Genomic DNA, 21115 nt, shown 5'->3' on the forward strand with positions numbered 1-21115 from the left:
CGCGACGACGAGGCGGTACCGGTCGCGGAAGCCGCGCTGCCACAGCGTCGCCTCGCGGCCGCCGTTGCGCACGAACCCGCCGACGTCGGCGGCGCGCTCGACGACGTCCCACTCCGAGTCGGACGCGCCCTCTTCCGGCTCCTCGACGAGGATGTCGGTCGCCACGGTCGAGGCGACCTTGCGCGGCTGCTCCTCGGCGAGCGACTCGAGGATGCTGCTGCGGGCCGAGAGCTGGCGGGGTCGCTCAATGTCGACGGGGCCGGTGTCGTCCGAGGCCGACTCGGGGGCGTCGATGGATGCTGAGACGGGCTGCGGGTCGGTCGACGTGGTGGTGTCGGCAGGAGAGGCGACGCGAGGAGGAGGCGTCGAGGTGGTGAGGTGGTCGGGCGGGACGTCGTCGACGAGGTGCACAGGCTCGACGATCGTCGCCGCAAGCTGCTCGGCGTCGACGAGCTCTTCCGCCATGACCAAGTCGGGCTGCTCGAACGTCGACGTGGTCGCGTCGTCGTCCGTGTCCTCGGCGCTCGAGCCCTCGATCGACTCGCTCGACTCGTCCTCGTGCGCCGACGCGCTCGCCGGCTCGTCGTCGACGCTCGACGCCTTGGCCTCGTCGTCGTCGAGCATCTCCTCGCGGTGGATCGACGCCGAGTCGCGCCCAAAGTAGCTGTACCCGTCGAACACGTCGCGCCCGTCGTCGTCGACGGCGGCCTGCGGCTCGCCCGTCGGCGGGTCACGCTCGGCGCCGGCCTCGTGCGACGGGTCGTCGCCGTCGCCGCCCTTGACCATGGGCGGCAGCGACAGGAACATGTCCTCGAACTGGGACGTGTCGGTCGGGTCGTACGGGTTGAGGTGGGGGACGAAAGGCGGCTGGTACCGCTTGAGGCGAATGAGCCCCCAGTCGATCATGGAGAAGTACGGGTGCCGGACCATGGCCGTGTGGTTGATACGCAGCGCCGGGTTGCGCTGGAGCATGCCGCGGACGAGCGTCTGCGTGTCGGCGTCGAAGAGGCCTTGAGCCTGGCCGTCGAACCGGAGCTCGTCGTGGAGGACGCGCCGGTACATCGAGGCGTGGTCCTCGGCGTAGAAGGGCACGATGCCGGCGAGCATCTCGTACAGGAGGGTGCCGGCCGAGAACCAGTCGGCGCTGAACGTGTACGGCTCGCCGAGCAAAACCTCGGGCGCGAGGTACTCGCTCGTGCCGCAGAACGTCGACGTGAAGTAGGGCGACGTGTCGGGCGTCGCGAGGGCGAACTCGTGCAGGTAGGCGAGGACGGCCGGCGGCGTCGATGCGGCGCGCGCCGGGTGCCAGCGCGGCTGGGGCAGGCCGTTGCGCGGGTCGACCGCCGGGTCGAAACACTTGCTGAGCCCAAAGTCGGTCAGGACGATGTGCCCGAGTCTGCTGATGAGGATGTTCTCGGGCTTGAGGTCGCTGCAGAGAGAAGGGCGCCGAGGGGTCAGTGCGGGATCTCGAGAGAGGTCGTCGAGGGCGAGCGAGGACGCACCGGTAGATGATGCCGGCACGATGCAGGCTTGCGACGCCGTCGATGATCTCGCAGATGTAGAAGCGCGTGCGGTCGCGCCCGAGACGGCCCCACCGCGCGAGCTGCGTCGCGAGGTCGCCGCCCGGGTGGAAGTCGAGCGCAAGGTACAGGGCTGCGCACGAGGTCGAGCGTGAGCGTCCCGAACAGGCTTGGAGAGTGGGGAAGAAGAGCAGAGGCGCACTGTCGTGGTCCTTGAAGCTGTAGTGGAGCTTGACGACGAACGGGAACGCCTCGTCTTGGGCGCACTTCTTGAGGATCGCCTGCTCGGTGCGCGTGTGCGCGAGCTCGCGGTGCGCGAGAACCTGCGCGTGTCAGGGGACGAGGCATAGGTCTGGAGGCTGTTCTCGACCGTGGCCGGGAGGAAGGGAGAAAGGTGGACGAGGCGACGCACGTGCCGCTTGGTGATGGCCTTGAGCGCAAACAGCTCGTCGCCGCCCTTCTTCCTGACGAGGAGGACCTTGCCCGCACACCCTTTGCCGAGCACGCGCAGGACGTCGAACGACTCGAGCGTGATGGCCTTGGACCGGCGCGCGATGGTCGTCGCCGCGCTCATGTTCGACGACGAGCGCGACATGGGCGTGCCCGGCACGGCCGACTTGTACACGAACGACGACGGGTTGAGGAACAGCGGGCCCGGGATCGAGTTGGGGCGAGGAACCGGCACGGGGAGCGGAACGACGGGGCGGTGCGCGCTCGAGTTGCCGTACGGGCCGCCGCGCGGCGTGGTTCTGGTCCGAGAGCCGACGGCGGGAACGTCTGGCGGTGCGACGACGCTCGGCTCGGGCGGGCTCGAGTCGACCTCGGGCGTGGCGAGTCCGAGCTCCGCCGGCGTGGCGACTCGCATAACGTGGACGACGGGGCCGACCTCGATTGCCGAGGTCACGGGCGCAGCGTCGAGCTTGTCGTCGTCCTCCTGCCCGCACGCCGCCGGCTCGAGGTCCTGCTCGGGCGCGAGCTCGACGTCGACCGCGGCAAGCGGCGAGGCCGTCTCGCTCGGATCCTCGCGACGCACCGACGGCGGCTTGATCTCGAGCTCGGCGCGGTCCTCCTCCTCGCCCGCCGGCTCGACCACGATCGGCGCGTCGTACTTGGCGTCGGCACCGTCGCCGAGGATGGCGAGCATGGCCGGCTCGCCCTCGTCGTCTTTGTCGACCGCGTCGACGAGCTCCTCGGTCGCGCCGCTCGCCGCGCTCGGCTCCTGCCGCTCATCGCGCGCCGCGCTCGACTGCTCGTGCGCCGGCGAGACCGGGATCGTGACGGGAACAGGCACAGGCTCGAGCGCGAGGTGCATCGTCTGGTCGCTCCTCGCGCGCTGAATGCGGCGCTCGACGCGCGCGCTCTCGAGGTCGTCGCGGCGCACGGCGAACAACTTGAGCCACGCAGGGTGCGCGCGCACCGTCTCGTCGACCGAGGCGGCCGTGAGCGTCGCGCTGAGGGCGTGCAGGTCGGCCGTGCTGGACGAGGTCGAGGACGAGAACGACGTCTTGTCGCCGCGGCGCGGGCTCAGGGTGCGCGTGAGCGAGGCGAGGACCGTGTTGCGCTTCTTGGGCGTCGGCGGCGCGTTCTTGGGCTGGCCCGACGGGACGCGACCGGGGAACTGGGTGCGCAGCTGCAGGTCGAAGGAGAGGTTCAGGACGCGGACGGACTCGAGGCGGTCGAGCTGGACGCACCCTCGCCTCGAGGTCGACGAGCTCGCTCATCTTGCGCGACAGGGTGAGGCTTGAGGTCGGGGTCGAGACGTAGAGGGTCAAAGTCGGGTCGGGCTGCGGCGCACAAGCGGGTCGTAAGTGCGAGAAACGCGACACGTGGAGGTGGGGGACCTGCCGGCGCACCTTGCGGCTCCTCGAGCGAGCCTTTGGCCCCTCTGCGACCGTGACGCTCCACCCTTGCTCCGTGCCGCGCTCCAAGCCCCTCAGCTCACCGAGCCCCTCCTCGGCGCTGTCCCTCTCCTGCGCCGCGCCGCCCGCCGACAAGTCCTCCTCGAACAAGGCGGTGCCAATCTTGCGCCTCGGCGGTGGGGCATTCGAGCCCGAGCCGGGCGCGCCGAGTGTCGAGAAGCGCAGGTCGGGCCCGGTGGTCGCGAGCGAGCCGAGCCACGACGCCGAGGACGAGGGGCGGAGCGTGTTGTTGCGCGAGGTCATGGCGAGCTGCGTGGGTGTGAGCCGGTCAGCTTGGGGCAGTGCGGGGCGCGGAGGACTGGAGGGTAGGGGGAGGAGGAGGAGGAGGCCACGCACCAGAGGAGGCGTGAGCGTCCGAGGGGGAGCTTGAGGCGCGGCGGTACGGGTCGATGTGCGCACAGGCGGTGCCGAGGCGGTCTTGAAGCTCGACCAGAGGTCGTGGGCGAGGCTGGACGAGGGCGGCTCGAGGTCGAACGAGGATGGACCGAGGCGATGAGGTGAGGGGGGCGGTGCAGGATGGTGAGGAGGTTGCGCAGGGCGCGGTGCTGGATGCTAGGCGGCCCAGTGCGAGCAGTGCAGAGCTGGCGAGAGAGACGCGGCGGAGGGGGAGGACGAGGGAGGAGGAGCGAGGGAGCGGCGAGGCGGCCGACGCGACGGCGAGGCTCGAGCGAGTGCGGGGTCGAGGAGGTGCCGACTCGGCGCGTCTCCTCCCTCGTGCCCGTGCCCTTTGTACGACAGAGAGAGAGAGAGGCGTGCATGCAGCGTCTAGCCAACCTCGCACACCCGCCGCCCCCGCTCACGCAGCGCTCGCACCCTTTCTCGCCCTCGCCCGCCTCGCCTTGGACAGCCGCCGACCCTTCTTGCACTCGCGCGCCGCCTCCGCCTCGACCCTCCTCGCCTTGGAGACCGCCTCGGGCTGCTCCTCGCCCAAGATGGCGCGCACGACGAGCGCCCACCTGCGCTCCTCCCCCGCGCTGCCGCCGCCGCCGCCGTGCACCTTCAGGACCGGGTTCCGCGGCGGCAGCCCCCTCCTGACGCCCTCCTCGACCGGCACAAACTCGTGCGCCTCCTTGCCCTCGCCGTTGAACCGCCTGCGGCGCGGCACGCGCGCGTACACGCCGGGGAGGGGCGCGACGGCGAGAATGCCCTCGTGCGCCGTCGCGGGCGGGAGCAGGCCCTGGTCCTCGAGCGCTTCGGGGAACGGGACCGGGTGCGGCGAGAGGGCGGCGAGCGGCGCAGGCAGGCGCGCGTTGAGGTAGGCGAGGCGCGGGAGGGGGATGGACGAGGGGAAGCGCGACGAGGACGAGAGGGCGCGGTGCGTGAGCTGGTGTGGTGGAGGGGCGACGACCTGGCGAGAGAATAGAAAGTTAGTAGACTGCAAGCGAACGAGGGCCGACACGCAGGTGAGAGGGTGACGCACAGGAGGGAGCTGGGCTTGCGAGCGGATCGTCTCGCCGTCGACGGCGAGGGCGGCGATGGCGCTGCGTCGCGCCTGGACCGTCTCAGGCAGCTCGTCGTCGACGTCGCTGTGGACGCAAAGATGGTCAGTCTCGAAGCGAGCGCGATGTGAGGGAAAGACCGCGAGGGACGCACCGGATGCGGCGGTCGACGACGAACGGCGGGGGCGTCTCTGCCTCGCGGAGGACGACGCGCTGCGGGGCCTTTTGCGAGCTGAAGAGGCGGAACGCTGGAGGGCAGGGTCAGTTCCGAGTTGCGCTGAGGCGGATGCGAGGGCGAGAGAGGTAGCTCACCGACGGCTTCTTGGGGCTGGAGAGCGGCGTCGGCGGGCGCGGTCGGTGGAGGCGGGCTCGAGTGCGAGGTCTTTGTGCGCTTGGTGGGCGGTGCTTGATCAGGCTCGGAGGCGGTGTTCGGTGCGGGCGAGGGAGCCGTGTCGAAGAGGGAACCGGCGAGGAGAGCCTCGAGGTGGGCGAGGCGTTGCTGCGCGTCTTGCGAGTCGAGGTCGAGTGGTGGTGGGGATGCAGAGGCTGGCATGGCTCGTCGTACGCAGCACAGCGGAGCGGTGACGGAGGAGTCGGACCAGAGCCGGACGAGCGCGTGCCGAGCTCTCCTCGCTCCTTGACCAACCCCTCAGCTCGGCACCACTCGCCTCTGCTTCACTCGTACCACTCGGGGATAGCGTCGCATCCACTTACTGCACGTCTACGAGCCACCCACACCCTCGCCGACCTCGCCGTCGCTCATCTCTCGCCCCCCCATCAGCCATGGCGTCGTTCGCCGACTCGCTCCCTCTGCCTCCAGCCTCGTCCGACGCGCCCTTCTCCCTCCCGCTCGCCCACCCGGAACCGGCCGCCACCCCGCAACCGCCAAAGCAACTCTCGCCCGACGAGCGCGACAAGCTCGACCGCATCGTCAACCACTTCAACCAGCCCGACTTCAAGCTCCCCACCTCGCTCAAGGTCCTCAAGCACCGCTGGACCAAGGAGGGCCAGGGCCAGGGCAGCCGCTTTGGCGGCCTCTTTGGTCGCGCCCCGACCCCGTCTCCAGAAGAGGTCCGTCCGCCCCTCAACCTCGGCATCCCTTCTCTTCCTCTCCTTCTCGCGCCCATCCTGACCCCTCGTCGCGCTCGCCCACCCCCGCAGATGGCCGACCTCGTCCCGCTCAACGACGTCGAAAAGTGCTACTGGTCGCCCCAGGCCTTCCTGCGCTGCTTCCGCGCCGTCAAGTGGGACTACGCCGCCGGCCTGCGCCGCGCCGAGGAGACGTGCGTCTGGAGGCGCGAGTACGCCGTCGAGGACATGAAGGAGGACGACGTCTGGACCGAGGGCGAGACGGGCAAGGAGCTCGTGTTTGGCTACGACGTCAACGCGCGCCCGGTCCTCTACATGGTGCGTCGTTCGCTCGCCCCTGCCTCTCTGCCCTCGTCTCAGGGCAGCGAGGCTTGTTGACGCAGCAGGACGTACTGACTTGTCCTTCCCTCCCAGCACCCTTGGCGGCAAAACACCGAGGTCGGCCCGCGCCAGATCGCCTTCGTCGTCTGGTGCCTCGAGGTCCGTCCTCCTCCTCCTTCCTCTGCGGCGCATACCCTGACCCACATGCCGTTCTCTTTGCAGCGCACGATCGACCTCGCCCCGGCGACCGATCCGGCGACCGAGATGCTGTGCCTGTGCATCGACTTTGGCGCCAACGTCAAGGACGCAAAGGGCCAGCCGACGACGCTCGGCCAGGCGCGCAAAGTGTGCGTCGTCCTCTTCCTCTCTTGCTCCTTCTCTTGCTCTCGGGCTCGATCGGGACGAGTGTTGTGGTCGTTCGACTGACTCACCTCTCCCTCCTCCTTGCAGGCTCGAGATCCTCCAGACGTACTACTGCGAGCGCCTCGGCAAGGCCATCTGCGTCAACATCCCGCAAATCTTCTTCGCGTTCTACAAGGTCCGTCCCCCTGCCGCAACCCTTGTTCTTGACCCGACTGACCTCCCTCTTCCTCGTCCTGCAGCTCGTCTCGCCGTTCGTCGACCCGATCACCAAGGAGAAGGTGCGCCCTCTGTCTCTCTCTCCTCTCTCGTCACGCCCGACCGAGACTGACCCGTCCCTCTCGCCGTTTCCGCACGCCCAAACAGATCCGCTTCCTCGAAAAGCCCGACGCGACGTCGCTCATCCCGCCGTCGCAGCTCCAGAAGATCTTTGGCGGCGACGTCAACCTCGAGTACGACCACGCGACCTACTTCCCGGCCCTGACCAAGCTGTGCATGGAGCGCAAGCAGGCCAACCTCGAGCGGTGGCGCAAGTACGGCCAGGGAAAGTGCGGCCTCGACGAGGCTATCATTCGCGGCGCGAGGGTGCCAGAGGGCGCCGCAGAGCCCTCGACGGCGGCAGCAGGAGCAGCGGGCGAGGACGCGAGCGTCGAGCCGCCGACGGAGCAGCTCGCGGCGGCGAGCCTCGGCGGCGGCAGCAGCACCGACAGCGGGCACGCGGCGTCGACGGCGGCGAGCGACGCGACGGTCGCTGTCCCGCCGGTCGTCGCGACGACGCCTGGCGCCGAGCCGGACAAGTTCGTCGATGCGCCGGTCGCGCCGGCGGCCGCGGTTGAGAAGGCCGTTCCGAGCGTCGCCTAGATCTCGCTCTCCTCCTCCTTGTCTCCCCACCTTTCTCTTTCCCTCTCTCGTCGATAGAACGTCGCTTCCGATATCCCCTACCCAGCCGCCTGTACAGATCCCTCTCGCGTTCTCCCCGGTCAGAAGCCTCTCTTTCTCTCCTCCTCGATCCTCTTTCGTCTCGGGACAGATGGCGCTTGCATTTCTAGATACCAATCACGACGACAATACGAGAGAGCGAGACAGATACAGAGAGAACGAGGGAGAACGAAGAGAGAGAGAGGGAGGGAGAGCCAGCTCCTCCTCACACGGTACACCCGCCATCCGAGTCCTCGCGCCCGACGAGAGACCCCCTCCAGCTGCTGCTCCCGGCTCCCGCGCCGCACAGCGACCGTCGCCGCCGCTCGCGCATGAGCACCGCCGCCCTCTCGCGCTCGAGCGCGAGGCGCTGCCGCTCGGCGCCCGCTGTCGAGGCGGTCGACCAAGCCGAAAGCGCGAGCGACGACACGTCGTCGTCGTCGTCCTGCTCGTCCTCGCTCTGCTCGACCTCGCACGCCGGCGCCGACCCACAGACGGCCACGCTCGCCGGCCTGGCCCTCGCGCTCGCGCTCGCGCTCGCCTCCCTCTCGCGCACGAACCTCGTCCGGAGCCCGACGAGCGGGCTCGCGCCCGACGTCGACGAGCGGCGCGTGCGCGCCTCGGTGCGGCGCAGGAGGTGCAGCTGCGCAAAGGCGGCATGGTGCGCGAGCGTGGAGAGCGTCTCGTCGGCGTCGGAAGGGGGATGGTCGACCGAGCGCGTGGGCGAGGAAGGCGAGGATGAGGGAGACGGCGAAGGAGGCGTGGCGTCGAGCGTCGAGGAGGGAGACACGACGAGGGGCGAGGAAGGAGGAGACGGGGGAGGGTCGGCGAAAGGGTCGACGGCTGCGGCGGGCTCGAGTTGGGAGAAGGGCGCCGGGCTCGCCTGAATGGGCGCGAGCGCGACCGCAGCGAACGGTGTGGGTGTGCGGGGCGGCAAGGCGGGAGAGCACGCGAAAGGCGGCGGCGGCGTGTGCGCGCGAGCGTGCGTCGAGTCGAACGGGTCGACGTCGTCCTCTGCGACCAAGAGGAACGTCGGCGGGAGCGCCGACAATGCTCGAGCGTACTCGGGGCGCGCGTCGTAGATCGACGTGCTCGACGGTGCGCGGACGTGTGCTGGACGGGGCGGAACGACGGTCGCCGTGGACGGGGCGTAGCCGAGGAGCGGGCTCGGCGGCGAGACGGGCCGCTCGATGTCGGCGACGCTCGACGCGACGCTCGAGCCGACGAGAGGTGCGCGAGGCCCGAGGTACGACGCGAACCAGTCGAACGAGCGCCTGTCGCCGCCGTCCTCGCCGCCGCGCTTCTCGTCGAGGAGCGTCTTGTCGCCGAGGAGCTCCTCGTCGGCCTTGCGAGCTGCGAGCGCGCGCCGCAGGCCGCCGGCGACGAATGGGCGCGTGAGCGACCCACGCCGAGAGCCGCCGTCGGCCGAGGCACGCGAGAGGTGCGTCGTGCTGATGAGGTCGGCGGCGGCGTTCATGACGCGGTCGAGCGACTCGCGCCACAGCGGCTTGGCCGGCGCACGCTGCGAGAAGGGCGAGCCGAGTCCGGACGACGGGTACGCCGGCGAGCGCTGCGACGGGTGCCCGCTCGACGGCGAGTAGGTCGACGGCGAAAAGTCCTCGGGCCGCATCGCCGTGCGCAGCGGGTGCGGCGCGCGGACCTGCCGCGGCGCACCGAGCCCGTGCGGCTGCGCACCGAGCCCGTGCGGCAGTGCGACACGACTGCGGCGCTCGAGGACCTCGGGCGTGACGGTCGCGTCGCTGCCGCGACGGCCCGACGGGTCAAAGTACCCGACGCTGCCGTGCCCGTCCGTCGACGCGTGCCCGCCGACCCAGCTCGTCCACTCGCTCGTCTCGGTCGCAGGCGAGCGACCGCCCTCGGCTGCTGCCGTCGTGCCCGGGCCCGCCGTCGCCTCCTCGCTCGCGGCAAACTCGGTCGCGACCTCGACGCCGCCGAGCGCCGTCTCGCGCCACAGCTCGCGCATCTGGCGCACCTGCTCGCCGAGCTCGCCCGACGGCGACCACGGCTCGCCCAAGTGCGGCGGCGGCGTCCACCGCGCGGACGACGGGCTGCGCACGGGCCAGCCCTCTTCCATGCTCGGGCTCCCGCCATCGCTGCCGAGCGCGTGACCGAGACGGTCCTGCCGCCTGCGCCGGCGTCGGCGGCAGAGGCAGAAGACGGGGAGGGCGGCGAGCGCGGCGATGATGGCGAAGCAGACGAGGGTCGTGAGGGCGATGTTGGCGGGCGAGTCGCCGAGGTGAGAGAAGACGGAGGACGACCCGGTCGCCTCGGGAAGGCCGAGGATGGACGAGGAGCGGGTCGGGTGCCGAGCGGAGGACGAGCTCGTCGAGGTTGGCGAGACGAGGTCGGTGCGCGCGAGCCCGGTGCCGTCAACGCCGCCGGACAGGACGGTCGATGTCGCGACGGCGGACGACCCGCCAATGTCGCTCGAGGTGCCGTCCTCGCCTGACGCGGTAGTGGACGGCGACGACGATGACGCGCTCGGGCTTGAGGTCGTGGCAGGAACGTTGGCCGAGGTGGACGAGCTGGACGATCTGCGAGGGCGAGAAAGTCAGTGTCGCACGAGGATGTAGGCAGGCAAGTGAGAGTGTGCTTACGAGGTGGTGAGAGCGAGAGGTGAGCCGGCTTGGGCCGTAGAGGTGACGACGGCCCGGACCTGGCTCTGCGTCGGCGGCGCAAAGACGCGCTCCGAGATGCCGCTCGTGCTGCTCTGGATGACGAGGATCGGCGTATAGGCCGAACTCGCGGGCTGAGGACCGGCCAACGAGGACGCCTCGGCCCGCGAGCGCGCCGACGCAGGAGGTTCTGCTGAAGAGGACGCCGACGCGAGGCTCACGACGCGCACGTAGGCGCTGCTTGATGCGCCGCCGAACACCTTTTCGGGCTCGTTCGGAACAGCGCTGTCGAAGGACGAGGGGCCCGACAGGAACGTGACCGTCTCGACAGGTACCGGGAGCTCGAGGGTCGAGGTCGCCGTGACGACGACGGCGGTGACGGTCGGCTCGACGACGACGACCTCGGTGACCGTTACGGGACGGACGACCTTGACGACGGAGGTGACGGTAAAGACGGGCGCAGGTGCGGGTGCGGGCGAGCCGGCCGCCTTGGGGTTGAAGACGGGGACGGCGGCGAGTGCTGTCGGGTTCGCCTCGTCGAAGCCGAGGTTGGCTGCAACCGACGGGTCCGAGGTTCAGTGTGAGGTTCGTCGGCGAAAGGGTGGAGACCGAGACGCACCGGCAGTCCAGAAGCCATCGTCTGCTCGAGCGACGAGCCGGGACGAAGGTACAGGTGCGAGACGGCGGTCGCGCATGGGTGTCGGTGGTCGCGCGGTGGACACGAGGACGTGGAGCTGTGAGGATGGGCGGGTCGAGCTAGTCGACGGGTGCGCGGGTGCTGGCGGTGAGGGGTGGGAGGACAAGCCCGCTCGAGGTTGGGCGGCCGTGGTGCATGATGGTGGGCGGCCGGGGTTCCGGCGAGAGGGGCATCTCGAACGAGGTGAGCCCGCCTCCGCCTTTAGTCGAACGAGAAGTCGGCTCGAGGCGAGGTCGAGGACGAGAGGTCGACAAGCCTGCCATCTCGTCGAGCGGGGACGAGGGGGCTGGAAGAGTGCGATCGAGGGGTCGCAGGGCGTGTCTGGGCCGGTAGGCGCATGGCGATGAGCTCGCGTGGGCTCATGAGCGGTGTCTGGCCGTCAGGCGAGCGAGTGGGTGGGAGGAAGGACGAGGGAAGGGGAGCTGGCGACGAGGCGGTGCAGCAGTCTCTCTCGTCTTCGTCCAGCCATGGCACTCGGCTGCCTGAGTGCTGCAGGCCGCAGAGTGAACCGTGGCTTTCTCTGCTTCGAGCGCTATGTCTCCAAGCGTGTCGACAAGGCCACCCGCGTTCTCCAGCCTCTGTTCCTCCTCCTCGCCGTCGTCCTCATCTCGCTCTGCGCCTTCTGCTTCTTCGAGGTACGCCCACCCCTCGTTCACTTCCACAGTACAGGCCACAGCTCACCCACACTCGCCCACCACACAGGCTGTCTTTCCCGAGGTGTTCCTCGCACCCGGCGTTCCTCGCTGGAGGCGGGTCCTCGGCACGGCGTGGTGCTCCTACCTCGTCCTCATGATGGCCTTTCATGTGCGTCACCCTCTCCCTCAGAGGCATGTACGAGCGTCCCGCCTGACCTCCCGCCCGCGCGCAGTACTACATGGCCGTCGTCACCCACCCGGGCTCGCCCCTCGACTCGCCTCGGCCGCTCCCTCCCGCCCAGCCTGTCCCTCTCCTCGGCCCTGTCCTCCTGCGACTCGTCACTCGAGCCAGTACGGCCCGCTCGGCGTCGGTCGCCACCGGTTCGCGCGCTGTTGCCGTCCGCGAGGTGCGCGCCGCGCAGGACAAGGAGCGTCGGCGACAAGCAGAGCGCGAGCCCGTGCGGCGAGGAGTGCCGGCCGCCGAGCTCGAGGGCGAGACCGAGACGGGTCGGGCAGACCGGTACGCTCGGAGCTGCAAGAAGTGCCCGCCGGTGGCAGGAGGAGGACGACCGCCCAAACCCGAGCGGACGCACCACTGCTCGGTGTGCGAGACGTGCATCCTCAAGTTCGACCACCAGTGCGTCTCTAGTCCTCTCCTCTCTCACGAGGTCCACGAGCCTGACTCAAGTCCTCCTCGTGCAGCTGCCCCTGGATCAAGGGCTGCGTCGGCCTGCACAATGAGCGCTACTTCCTCCTTTTCCTCTGCTACTTCTCCGTCGCCGCCCTGTTCGCCGCCTATTGGGGGCTGCGCCCGACCTTGCGCTGCCTGAACTTCTTTTCGGGCGATGTGCGTCCCCTCGCTCCTCTTCCTCCCCTTCAACGCACGGGAACTCGACTGACTTGCGCCGCCTGTCCCGCCCACAGTGGAACCACCGCACGCCGCGCGTGCTCATGCTCCTCACCGAGGTGCTCGCCCTCGTCATGGGCGTCGCCGTCCTCGTCATGTGCTTGAGCCAGGTCCGTTCCTTGCCCGCTCGTTCCCCTTCCCCCTCTCGCCGCTCTGACCTCTTGCTGCCTTCCGCAGCTGCACCTCGTCGCGCGCAACCAGACCAACGTCGAGTCGAATGACAACGGTACGCCCTCCTTCTGCTCCAGTCGTCGTCCCGACTGCGCGCCGAGGACTGATGCCCTCGCTCGCCCCTCGCAGAGTGGTACCGCAAAGTCGCGCTCGCCCGAGGCCGGACCTTCCTCAACCCGTACGACCGCGGCTGGCGGCTCAACCTGCGCGAGTTCTTCCACCTCGGCTCGGCGAACGACGGGCCGTAGTGCGTCTCTCGCCTTCTCTCTCTCTCTTTGCCCGACAAGACCTGACCCTCTCTCTCTCGCCTCGTGCGCACAGCCATTGGGCGTCGATCTTGCTCCCGCTCGCGATCCCGCCGGCGAGTGACGGCTGGACGTGGAAGAAGAGGCGCAACTGGCGCGAGCACGGCATCGAGGCCGCGGACGAGTTGACGGACGAGGAGGAACCTTCGTCCGACGAAGAGTTTGACGAGTAGCTGTTTCTCCGCCTGCAACACCTTGTTCTCTCGGCCTCAAAGCTATTGCCGAATAGAAAAGTCAAGCGCGAGGTTGCGATCTCGACGACTTGCGCCCCGCACCTCGTCCTCCACGCGCAACTCGGCCGCACCGCTGCTGTGCCTTGCCGGCGCGTGTCCAGCTCTTCTGCATCGCATCATCTATCTATGGGGCCTGCTCCCGCGCCACCGCAAGCGGCCGCCGACGGCGCAGAGCGCGTCGCGTCCTCATCAGTAACTCGCGTCGTCCGACCTCTCTCAGTTAGTGGCAACGGTTCATGGGCCTGTGGGTATCGTCGTCGAGGACTATCGCAGCATCAAGGACACTAATGGGCCAGACGGCCGCGCTGCGCGGGCTGTGGGCGACTGGTGCGTCCACCTCCTCCCCGCCTCCCCGTGTTTGGCCCCCCTCTCCCTCTCCCCTCGCCCCCTCTGCTACCTCGCGACGCGGTGCAGGGGGTTTGATGGACTGACCTAGTCCCTTTGCAGGCGGAACGGCTGCGCAAGGCGAGTAGGGCGGTCTTCTGGGCGGCACGAGGCGGGATCTCAACCTCGAGGCGGCTCGTCTTGTCCTTTGTACGTCTCGCGCACTCTCTTTCTTCCCTGCAGGACCTTCCTGTGGGCCTGCGCTCCTCTTCGAGCCGCGCACTGACCCTCTCGACCTCGCGCCGCAGGTTAGTCGCGCCCTCGATGGCACCTCCCCCTTCTCGGCACCGAAAGCTTCCCCTCGCGCCCTTGCTGCGCCGCGCGACGGCGCCCTTTCCTCTCCGAAAGCGCTTCTCGTCCCTAGCGAGCGTCCCCAGACCAGTCAGAGTTCTCGTTCGTCGTCGCACTCGTCCCGGCGGCTCAGCTAGTCGAGCCGTCGCGGACGGGTCCTTACGAGGCCGCGCCCGCCCTCTCGTGCCCCTGAGGGCAGCGGGCGCACTCTGGTGAGCCGCTCGTACGGCGCGCACCCCTGCGGAGCGCCCGTACGCCCGGCCACCTGCTAAAGACAGGGGGATCCTGCGCACCCTCGCTCAAACGCTAGCTCTTGATCTAGCAGGGTTACGGCCTTCTGCTTGCGCCAGATCGGACGAGGGGGTGTCTGCGGTGCAATCGAGCGCTTCTCCCGAGCCCTTTCACCTTGTAGAGCGCGAGTTGTGAGCCTTGCCTCCCTTCTCAAGTCGGCCGAGGAGCGACTCGAGTGCAGCTCTTCCTGTCGGCTCCTCTGCTCCAGGGCTCTCTCCTCGAGCCCCTCTCAGCCTATCACGAGCGAGAGAAAGTGCCCCGACACCTGCCGGCCGCGCAAACCTCGTCCTCCTCCTCGACTTGCTCCCGACCCTGCTTCTCGCTGTTCGTTCGCGGACTTGTCGCGCTTCCGGCGGTGAGAGCTCGAGAGTACACCGAAGCTTGTCGGTCGCCCTCGACGACGTCGCACCCGATCCTCGTCGAGCTGCAGACGCGCAAAAAGCGCTCGAGCCCTCGTGAACCTCTCCCCTCGAGCGAGCCGAAAGCTATGCGAGAACAGCTCGGGCTGCGTAATCTCGCTGGCGGCTCCACCTGATCGGTCGAGCGAGCGAGAGAAGAACGAGAGCGTGTCTATCGAGCTCTAGTTGCACCGTCGCCAAGTCTACGCGCTCCGCACGCCGCTGTGATCCCGCCACTCCTCGTACTCGCGAATGACCTCGGGCGTGATGCGCCTCCTCACGCTCTTGGCCGCCTCGACAAAATGCTCGCGGCGGACCTGCACGAGAGCGAGAGTCAGTAGGAGGGCGCAGAGAGGGAAAGAGAGAGAGAGAGAGAGGACGCACACTCGGCGTGTTCATGTCCTCGTTCATCGCCGTGAGCGCAGCGTCCTGGCAGATGGACGCACACTCGGCGCCGGAGCAGCCGTCCGTCTGTACGAGAGGAAGAAGGTGAGGGCCTGTCGCAGTCGGCGAGGGCAAAGAGAGGGCGAGAGAAGGAGGACGCACGAGGGCAGCAAGCTCGTCGACGTCGACGTCGTCGTGGACGGCCATCTTGGCAAAGTTGACGCGGAAGATGTGCTTCCTCGCGTCGAGGTCGGGCGGCGACACGTAGAGGATGCGGTCGAGGCGACCCGGGCGCATGAGGGCGGGGTCCTGTGCTCGTCCAGCTTGTCAGGGACCGTGCACGGAAGAGAGAGAGAAAAAGAGAGAGACGCACAATGACATCGGGGCGGTTGGTCGCAGCGAGCACGACGACGCCGTTGAGCTCCTCGATGCCGTCCATCTCGGTGAGGAGGCTCATGAGGACGCGGTCGCCCGTCGGGCCATTGCTCTCATCCGAGCCTCGCGCCGGCGCGAGCGCATCAATCTCGTCCTGTACACCAGAGGAGTGTGAGCGCTCAGGTTCGTCGAGGAGAGGGCAGGGAGAGAGAGGCGGGACGCACAAGGAAGACGATGGAGGGAGCCGCCGCCCTCGCCTTGCGGAACACCTCCCGGATCGCGCGCTCGCTCTCGCCGACGTACTTGTTGAAGACCTCGGGGCCCTTGACGGCGATAAAGTTGAGCCCGCCCTCGGTCGCGAGCGCCTTGGCGATGAGCGTCTTGCTGCAGCCGGGCGGGCCGTACAGGAGGACGCCTCGAGGCGGGTTGACGCCGAGGCGCTTGAACGCCTCGGGGTGGAGGAGCGGCCACTCGACGGCCTCGCGCAGCTTGGCCTTGACGTGCTCCTGGCCGCCAATGTCGCTGAAGTAGACCTTGGGCGTCTCGAGAAAGACCTCGCGCATGGCCGACGGCCGGGTCGACAGGAGAGCCGACTCGAGGTCGGCGGGCAGGACCCGCATCGACGCGAGCGACGGGGACGACGTCGACGACAGGAGCGCGTACGAGCGCTTGATGGCCGACAGGCCGGCCGAGTGCACGAGCGACGACAGGTCGGCGCCGACGAAGCCGTGTGTGCGCGCCGCGACGGCCTGGAGCGTCTCGTCCGAGATGTCGTGCGGCGTGCGGTGCAGCAGGACGCGCAGGATGGACAAGCGCGCCGTCGCGTCGGGCACGCCGATCTCGATCTCCTTGTCGAACCGTCCTGGTCGTCGAAGAGCCGGGTCGATGGCGTTGGGCCGGTTCGTCGCCGCGATGACGACGACGCGAGGCTTCTCCTGCTCCTCCTTGGCCGCACCCTCGTCCTCGACGTCCTCTTCTGCGCCCTCGCCGTCCTCGCTCGCCTTGGGCGCCTCGCCCTTGTCCTCGAGCCCGTCCATGAGCGTCAAGAGGGTCGCGACGACCCTGCGCTCGACCTCACCGCCTTCCTCCCGGTTCGGGGCGAGCGCGTCGACCTCGTCGATGACAATGATGGCCGGGCTCTTCTGCTTGGCCTCGGCAAAGACCTCGCGCAGGCGCGCCTCGGTCTCGCCGTGGTACGCCGACGAGAGCGACGGCCCGTTGATCGTGAGGAGGGTCGATCGGGTCGAGCGGGCGATCGAGAAGGCGAGGAGCGTCTTGCCCGTGCCGGGAGGGCCGTACAGGAGGATGCCGCGAGGTGGCTTGAGGCCTGCGGGCGGAGCAATGTCAGGAGCGGCTCGTGCGTCGACGAGAGAGGGCGACCAGGGACGGACCAAAGTGCGTGTACAGCTCGGGGCGCGTCAAGGGCCACTCAACCATCTCGCGAATGAGCTCAATCTGGCTCTCGAGCCCGCCAATCTGCTCGTACCCGGGCAAGTCGCCGTTCTCGCCCGGGGAGGACGCGACGCCCTTGGCGTTGGTGGCCGGCGACCGGGTCTTGACGGGTCCGACGGTGCCCGGCGCCTTGAAGACGATGTTGGTCGCGCGCGAGATGACGAACGCCTGCTCCTTGACGGCAGGTACAGGGTCCGAGGACGTGGACGGGTCGGCGGCGGCGTCGATAGGAGGCGAGACGAGGGTGCCCTTGGCGGCCGAGACGAGTAGTCGCCGAACGACGCCATTATAGGTGAGCTCGACGAAGTGATGCAGGGCGACAAACTTGATGTCGACTGCGCGAGGAAAGGCAAGGTCGGCATCGGCTCGTGCGAGGGGACGAGGGAGGGGTATGCGACGCACCGAGGACCTCCTTGACGTACGCCTCGAAGAAGCTGTCCTTGCCCGGCTTGCCCTTGGCGTCGTAGATGAGCGTCAGGCGGTCCGCCTCGAGGACGTCGACGCCCGAGGTGCCGATGGTCGAGACCGACACGATGTCGCCCGGCGACAGGCCCGCGTTGGCGAGGAGCAAAGGCGACACGGCGACAGCTGTTGCAGTTTAGAGCCAAGGTTAGCTCCACGAACGCCGAGAGAGGGGACGCTGGGAGCAGGGACGCACTCGAGCCGGACATGGTGAAGCTGGGCCAGGCGATGCCGACGGCAAACGGCGCATTCTGCATTGCCGACTGCGCCTGCTCCTCCTTCTGGCCCTGCAAGATCGCCATACACGGGTCAGCTTGCCACCAGAGGAGGTAGAAAGGGAGGAGACGGCGGGCGCACCTCGTTCAGGTCGAGCTGGTGCAGGCCCTCCTCGACCGCGTCGACCTTGTCCGGCATGCGCCTGAGCACGACAGCATCTCCTGCGCAGACCTTCACCGCCTTGAGGATCTCGGGCGCGAGGTGGACGCGCTTGAGGTGTCGAGAGTGGACGGGCGCGCTCGACGAGCTGGGCGGGGTTGACGAGGGCGACAGGAGCGAGACGGTGAAGGGGCGGCGGGCGAGCTTCTGCAGGGCAGTCTCTGGAGCTGGTGCGCTGCTCGAGGCACTGGCAGCGGGTGCCATGGCGCGAGGAGGCATCGTGAACTTGAGGAGCAAGCGATGAAGCTCTTCATCACTGCAAATGGGCGGCTCTCTCGCTCTTCGAGGCTTGCGATGCACCTGCAGAGAGCACACACTCGACTTAGGCTCGCGCGACCGGCCAAGAGTCAAGGCGAGAGAAGTCGTCCTCGCCGGCTCGAGCGCGAGTCTCTCGGTCGCAGAAAAGGAGAGAGAAGCGTTGGCTATCTAGCTACGAGAACGACAGGGAGACAGTGCGAGGAGGGGACTATGTACGAGAGGGGCACAAGTACAGGGAAGAGGCTCAAACGTAGGCCCACCGCCGGCAGTCGGAACAGTCGTCGTCCTCGAAGAAGGCCTGCGGCACGCCCTTGCCGCCGTTCTGCCCGTCGTCGGGCTCCTTCTTGTCCCCTCGTCCCTCCTCGCCGTCCTCGCCCTTGCCCTCGCCCTCCTTCTTGCCTCGCCCAGGCCACCACCCGAACCAGCCCGCACTCGACGACGGCGCGCTCGAGCCCAGCGCCTCGGGCGGCTTGACGCCCCAGTCGTCCTTGAGGAGCTGCTCGACGACGACGTGGATCGGGTGCGTGCGGATGTCGACGCTCCACCCGAGGCGGCCGACCGTGTCGTACCGGATCGTCTTGCCCGTGTGGCACCGGCTCTCGAGCGCGAACCCGGCGATGCCGCACGTCGAGATGGTGCCCGTGCACAGGCCTTGCGGGATCGGGTCGGCCGTGTGGAAGACGTGCGTCGTGAGCTCGTCGTCGAGGGACCGGTGCGAGCGCGGCGCCTGGAACGACGATGACGACGAGCCGAACGAGAGCGAGGTGGGCGCGGACGAGTTGGGGTTGTTGATGGGCGGGAGGGGAAGGTGTAGCCGTCGGGCAGGAAGGAGGTCGCCGGGCGACTCGAACGAGACGGACGGCACGCCGTACGTCCTCGAGAGCATGGCCGCCAATGCGCCGCCGAGCGAGTGGCCGGCCAGCCACACCTGGGCGTGCGGGTACATGGCGCTCACGTTGTTGTACAGGTCCTGCAGTCGCAAAGGGTGCGAGTCAGTGCCGGTGGGAGGGAGAGGTACAGGCAAGAGAGGAAAGAGGGGGGCGCACCGTCGCGACCGGGTAGTAGGCGCTCTTGGTGATGACGGCCTCCTCGAGGCAGTCCTGGCGGCACTTGTACGACCCGTCGTAGCAGTCGCACACGGTCGACCACGACCAGTCGACGCGCGCGCAGCAGCACGAGAAGAGGAGGTTGTCCTGCGCACGTGCGAGGGCGGGTCAGCTGTGACGCCGACGAGGGCCAGGGGGAGATGGGGGAGCAGGAGCGGCGACTCACATTCGTCTTGTCGTTCTTGGCGGTCCCGCCGCCTCCTCCGACGATGAGGGCGCTCGTGCCCTTGAGGGCGAGGACGACGGTCGAGTTGTGCTCGTCGGCAAAGACGTGGCCGCGCAGGCCGTCCTCCTGCCAGCCGAACGAGTCGCTCTGTGGACGCATCCCGAGTCAGTACGACTCGCAGGCAGGAGAGAGGTAGAGAAGAGCGAGAGACGCACGACGTTCCAGCCGTCGCCGATGTCGTACCAGCCCTCGCGGTCCGGGAGCGTGTAGGCGTTGCTCGTCATGCGGCCAAAGGCGGCGAGCGTCTCGACGTCGGACGTGTCGGGGGCCTCGATGTCGACGTCGTCCCACTCGAGGGTGCCGGCGAGGAGGGCGTCGTCCAGCTCGCGCTCGGTCGGAAGGCGGCCGAGCTGCATAGCGCGCAGCGGGGTGTTGAAGCTCGCGCGGCGTGCGGCGTGGAAGGCGGCCTGGCTCGAGGGCCGCTGGGCGCGGACGCGGCGGTGCTTGAGGTGCTGGGTGGGCGGGTACAGGCCGAGAGGGCGGTCGGGGACCGAGAGCGCGGCAAGGTCGAGGGGCGAGTAGTCGCGGCGAGAGGGCGGGAGGTGGCGGTGGGCGGTCGGGAGGTGGACGGCATGGCGCAGAGTGAGGGCGTGCACGTTGGTCGCCGAGTCGAGAGGGGTCGGGGCTGATGAGGGTGGCGAGGTGGGGGGAGGAGGACGGGCGAAGAGGGGAATCTGGAGGGCGAGGGCCGGCGGGGCGGCGAGGGTGAGGGCGGCGAGGGCGCTGAGTGGTGGCACGAGCAGCATGGTCGGGATGGAGGACGGCGAGAGAGAGGCCTGACGACGCGAGGTGGTGCAGCTGGATCGAGGGGAGGCTCGTCGCTCCAGACTTGTCCCCGGCCTCGCTCTCCCTCTCTCGCCCGCTCTCTCCTCACCCACGCTTGCTTCACTGCGACGAGCCACAGCTGGCTCTCGCCCTTCGACACCGCACCTCTCACCAACGTCGACCACCCGTCAACGCCGCCTCCCAAGCCCCCTACTCGCCCTTCTCGTCGTCCACAACTTCTTCTCGCCGCCAACCCGACCTCACCTCGCCCAGCACCGCACTTGCGCCAGCCCAAGCCTCTGCCTTGCTCTCTCGGTGAGCACCGCTCCTCCTCTCCCACCCCCCAGCTCGCGCGCGTGCGACTTGACGAACCCTAGCACTGGGCACTGAGGGGCTCGCAAAGACGAGACCCTCGTGATGCACACGCTGTAGAGACCTAGAAAACCTCGTTATCTGATCGCACACACGCAGCCAACGACCACAGCCCCGAGTCGACGTCGAGGACCGAGTACTGACCCGCCCTTTCCTCGCAGGCTCTGCCTTCTCTCTCTCGCCCGTCAACGCCCTCGACAGCGATACGATGCCTCATCTAGGCTCGACAGGCTGCGCCGACTGCAAGCCTTTGCAATTGAGCCTGCGATTCAGCGAGTTCCCTTGGCCTCGTCGAGCTTCCACCGAGAGCGAACCTCTCGAGCTCTCCCTCTCTCGCTCGTGCTCTTGTCTCGCTCGCGACGCTCAAACACGGAGGAATCTTGTACAACGCGACTACGAGGCGCCCCCTCCCCTGTCGCACGACCCCGTCGCGCCCCCTCAGGCGAGCCGGAGGTCCCACACCTGGTCCGCCGCCCGGTTCCCCTTGCACGTCCTCGTCGCGATCCTGCGCGTCACGCTCGTCGCCGTCTGGAACACGGCCGTCAGGCACTGCCCCTCGGCTGCGACGGACCGCAGGGTGCAGCGTCGCGCGAGCGCCGTCCCCGTTTCGGCGGTCGTTGCTGGGCACGAGAGGCACGTGAGCTCGAACTGCGCGCGCGAGGCGAGGTCAGCTCTGCGCGTGACGAGGCGGGAGCGCCGAGAGAATGAGAGAACGAGACGCACCTCGGCCGCGAGGTCGTCGCACGAGCCCGTCGTCGTCGGCAAC

General features: G+C 68.7%; 6 protein-coding genes across 6 annotated transcripts; 2 read left to right on the plus strand and 4 right to left on the minus strand.

The window, feature by feature from the left end:
• Positions 1–780: 780 nt before the first annotated feature.
• RHOBADRAFT_8269 (uncharacterized protein) lies at positions 781–1651 on the minus strand (the record flags this gene model as incomplete). Its single annotated transcript, XM_018419215.1, has 2 exons — positions 781–1429; positions 1503–1651. Coding segments are annotated over 2 exons (798 nt in total), but the record flags the coding sequence as incomplete, so codon positions are not given.
• Positions 1652–6039: 4388 nt separating this feature from the next.
• On the plus strand, positions 6040–7509 carry RHOBADRAFT_13160 (uncharacterized protein; the record flags this gene model as incomplete). Its single annotated transcript, XM_018412125.1, has 6 exons — positions 6040–6285; positions 6382–6447; positions 6511–6635; positions 6739–6826; positions 6891–6929; positions 7015–7509. 6 exons carry the CDS (start codon positions 6040–6042, stop codon positions 7507–7509), a joined length of 1059 nt encoding a protein of 352 aa, XP_018272409.1.
• Positions 7510–7792: 283 nt separating this feature from the next.
• RHOBADRAFT_52380 (uncharacterized protein) lies at positions 7793–11036 on the minus strand (the record flags this gene model as incomplete). Its single annotated transcript, XM_018416309.1, has 4 exons — positions 7793–10121; positions 10185–10755; positions 10822–10936; positions 11004–11036. The coding sequence occupies 4 exons, from the start codon at positions 11034–11036 to the stop codon at positions 7793–7795; spliced, it is 3048 nt and encodes a 1015-aa protein (XP_018272410.1).
• A 330-nt stretch (positions 11037–11366) lies between these two features.
• On the plus strand, positions 11367–13128 carry RHOBADRAFT_52381 (uncharacterized protein; the record flags this gene model as incomplete). The annotated part of the gene is made up of 8 exons (XM_018416310.1): positions 11367–11534; positions 11602–11703; positions 11768–12171; positions 12237–12381; positions 12459–12551; positions 12619–12667; positions 12742–12859; positions 12934–13128. The coding sequence occupies 8 exons, from the start codon at positions 11367–11369 to the stop codon at positions 13088–13090; spliced, it is 1236 nt and encodes a 411-aa protein (XP_018272411.1). The 3' UTR covers positions 13091–13128.
• Positions 13129–14678: 1550 nt separating this feature from the next.
• On the minus strand, positions 14679–17876 carry RHOBADRAFT_48208 (uncharacterized protein; the record flags this gene model as incomplete). The annotated part of the gene is made up of 6 exons (XM_018415111.1): positions 14679–14831; positions 14899–14985; positions 15061–15207; positions 15272–15427; positions 15498–16627; positions 17726–17876. 6 exons carry the CDS (start codon positions 17874–17876, stop codon positions 14718–14720), a joined length of 1785 nt encoding a protein of 594 aa, XP_018272412.1. The 3' UTR covers positions 14679–14717.
• Positions 17877–18027: 151 nt separating this feature from the next.
• Positions 18028–19729, minus strand: RHOBADRAFT_35006 (uncharacterized protein). The gene is made up of 4 exons (XM_018413247.1): positions 19368–19729; positions 19153–19299; positions 18927–19073; positions 18028–18850 (listed from the first exon to the last, which is right to left on the minus strand). The coding sequence occupies exons 1-4, from the start codon at positions 19566–19568 to the stop codon at positions 18125–18127; spliced, it is 1221 nt and encodes a 406-aa protein (XP_018272413.1). The 5' UTR covers positions 19569–19729; the 3' UTR covers positions 18028–18124.
• Between the last annotated feature and the right edge of the window lie 1386 nt (positions 19730–21115).

Source organism: Rhodotorula graminis, assembly GCF_001329695.1.
Source record: "Rhodotorula graminis WP1 unplaced genomic scaffold RHOBAscaffold_4, whole genome shotgun sequence".
Lineage (NCBI taxonomy): Eukaryota > Fungi > Basidiomycota > Microbotryomycetes > Sporidiobolales > Sporidiobolaceae > Rhodotorula > Rhodotorula graminis.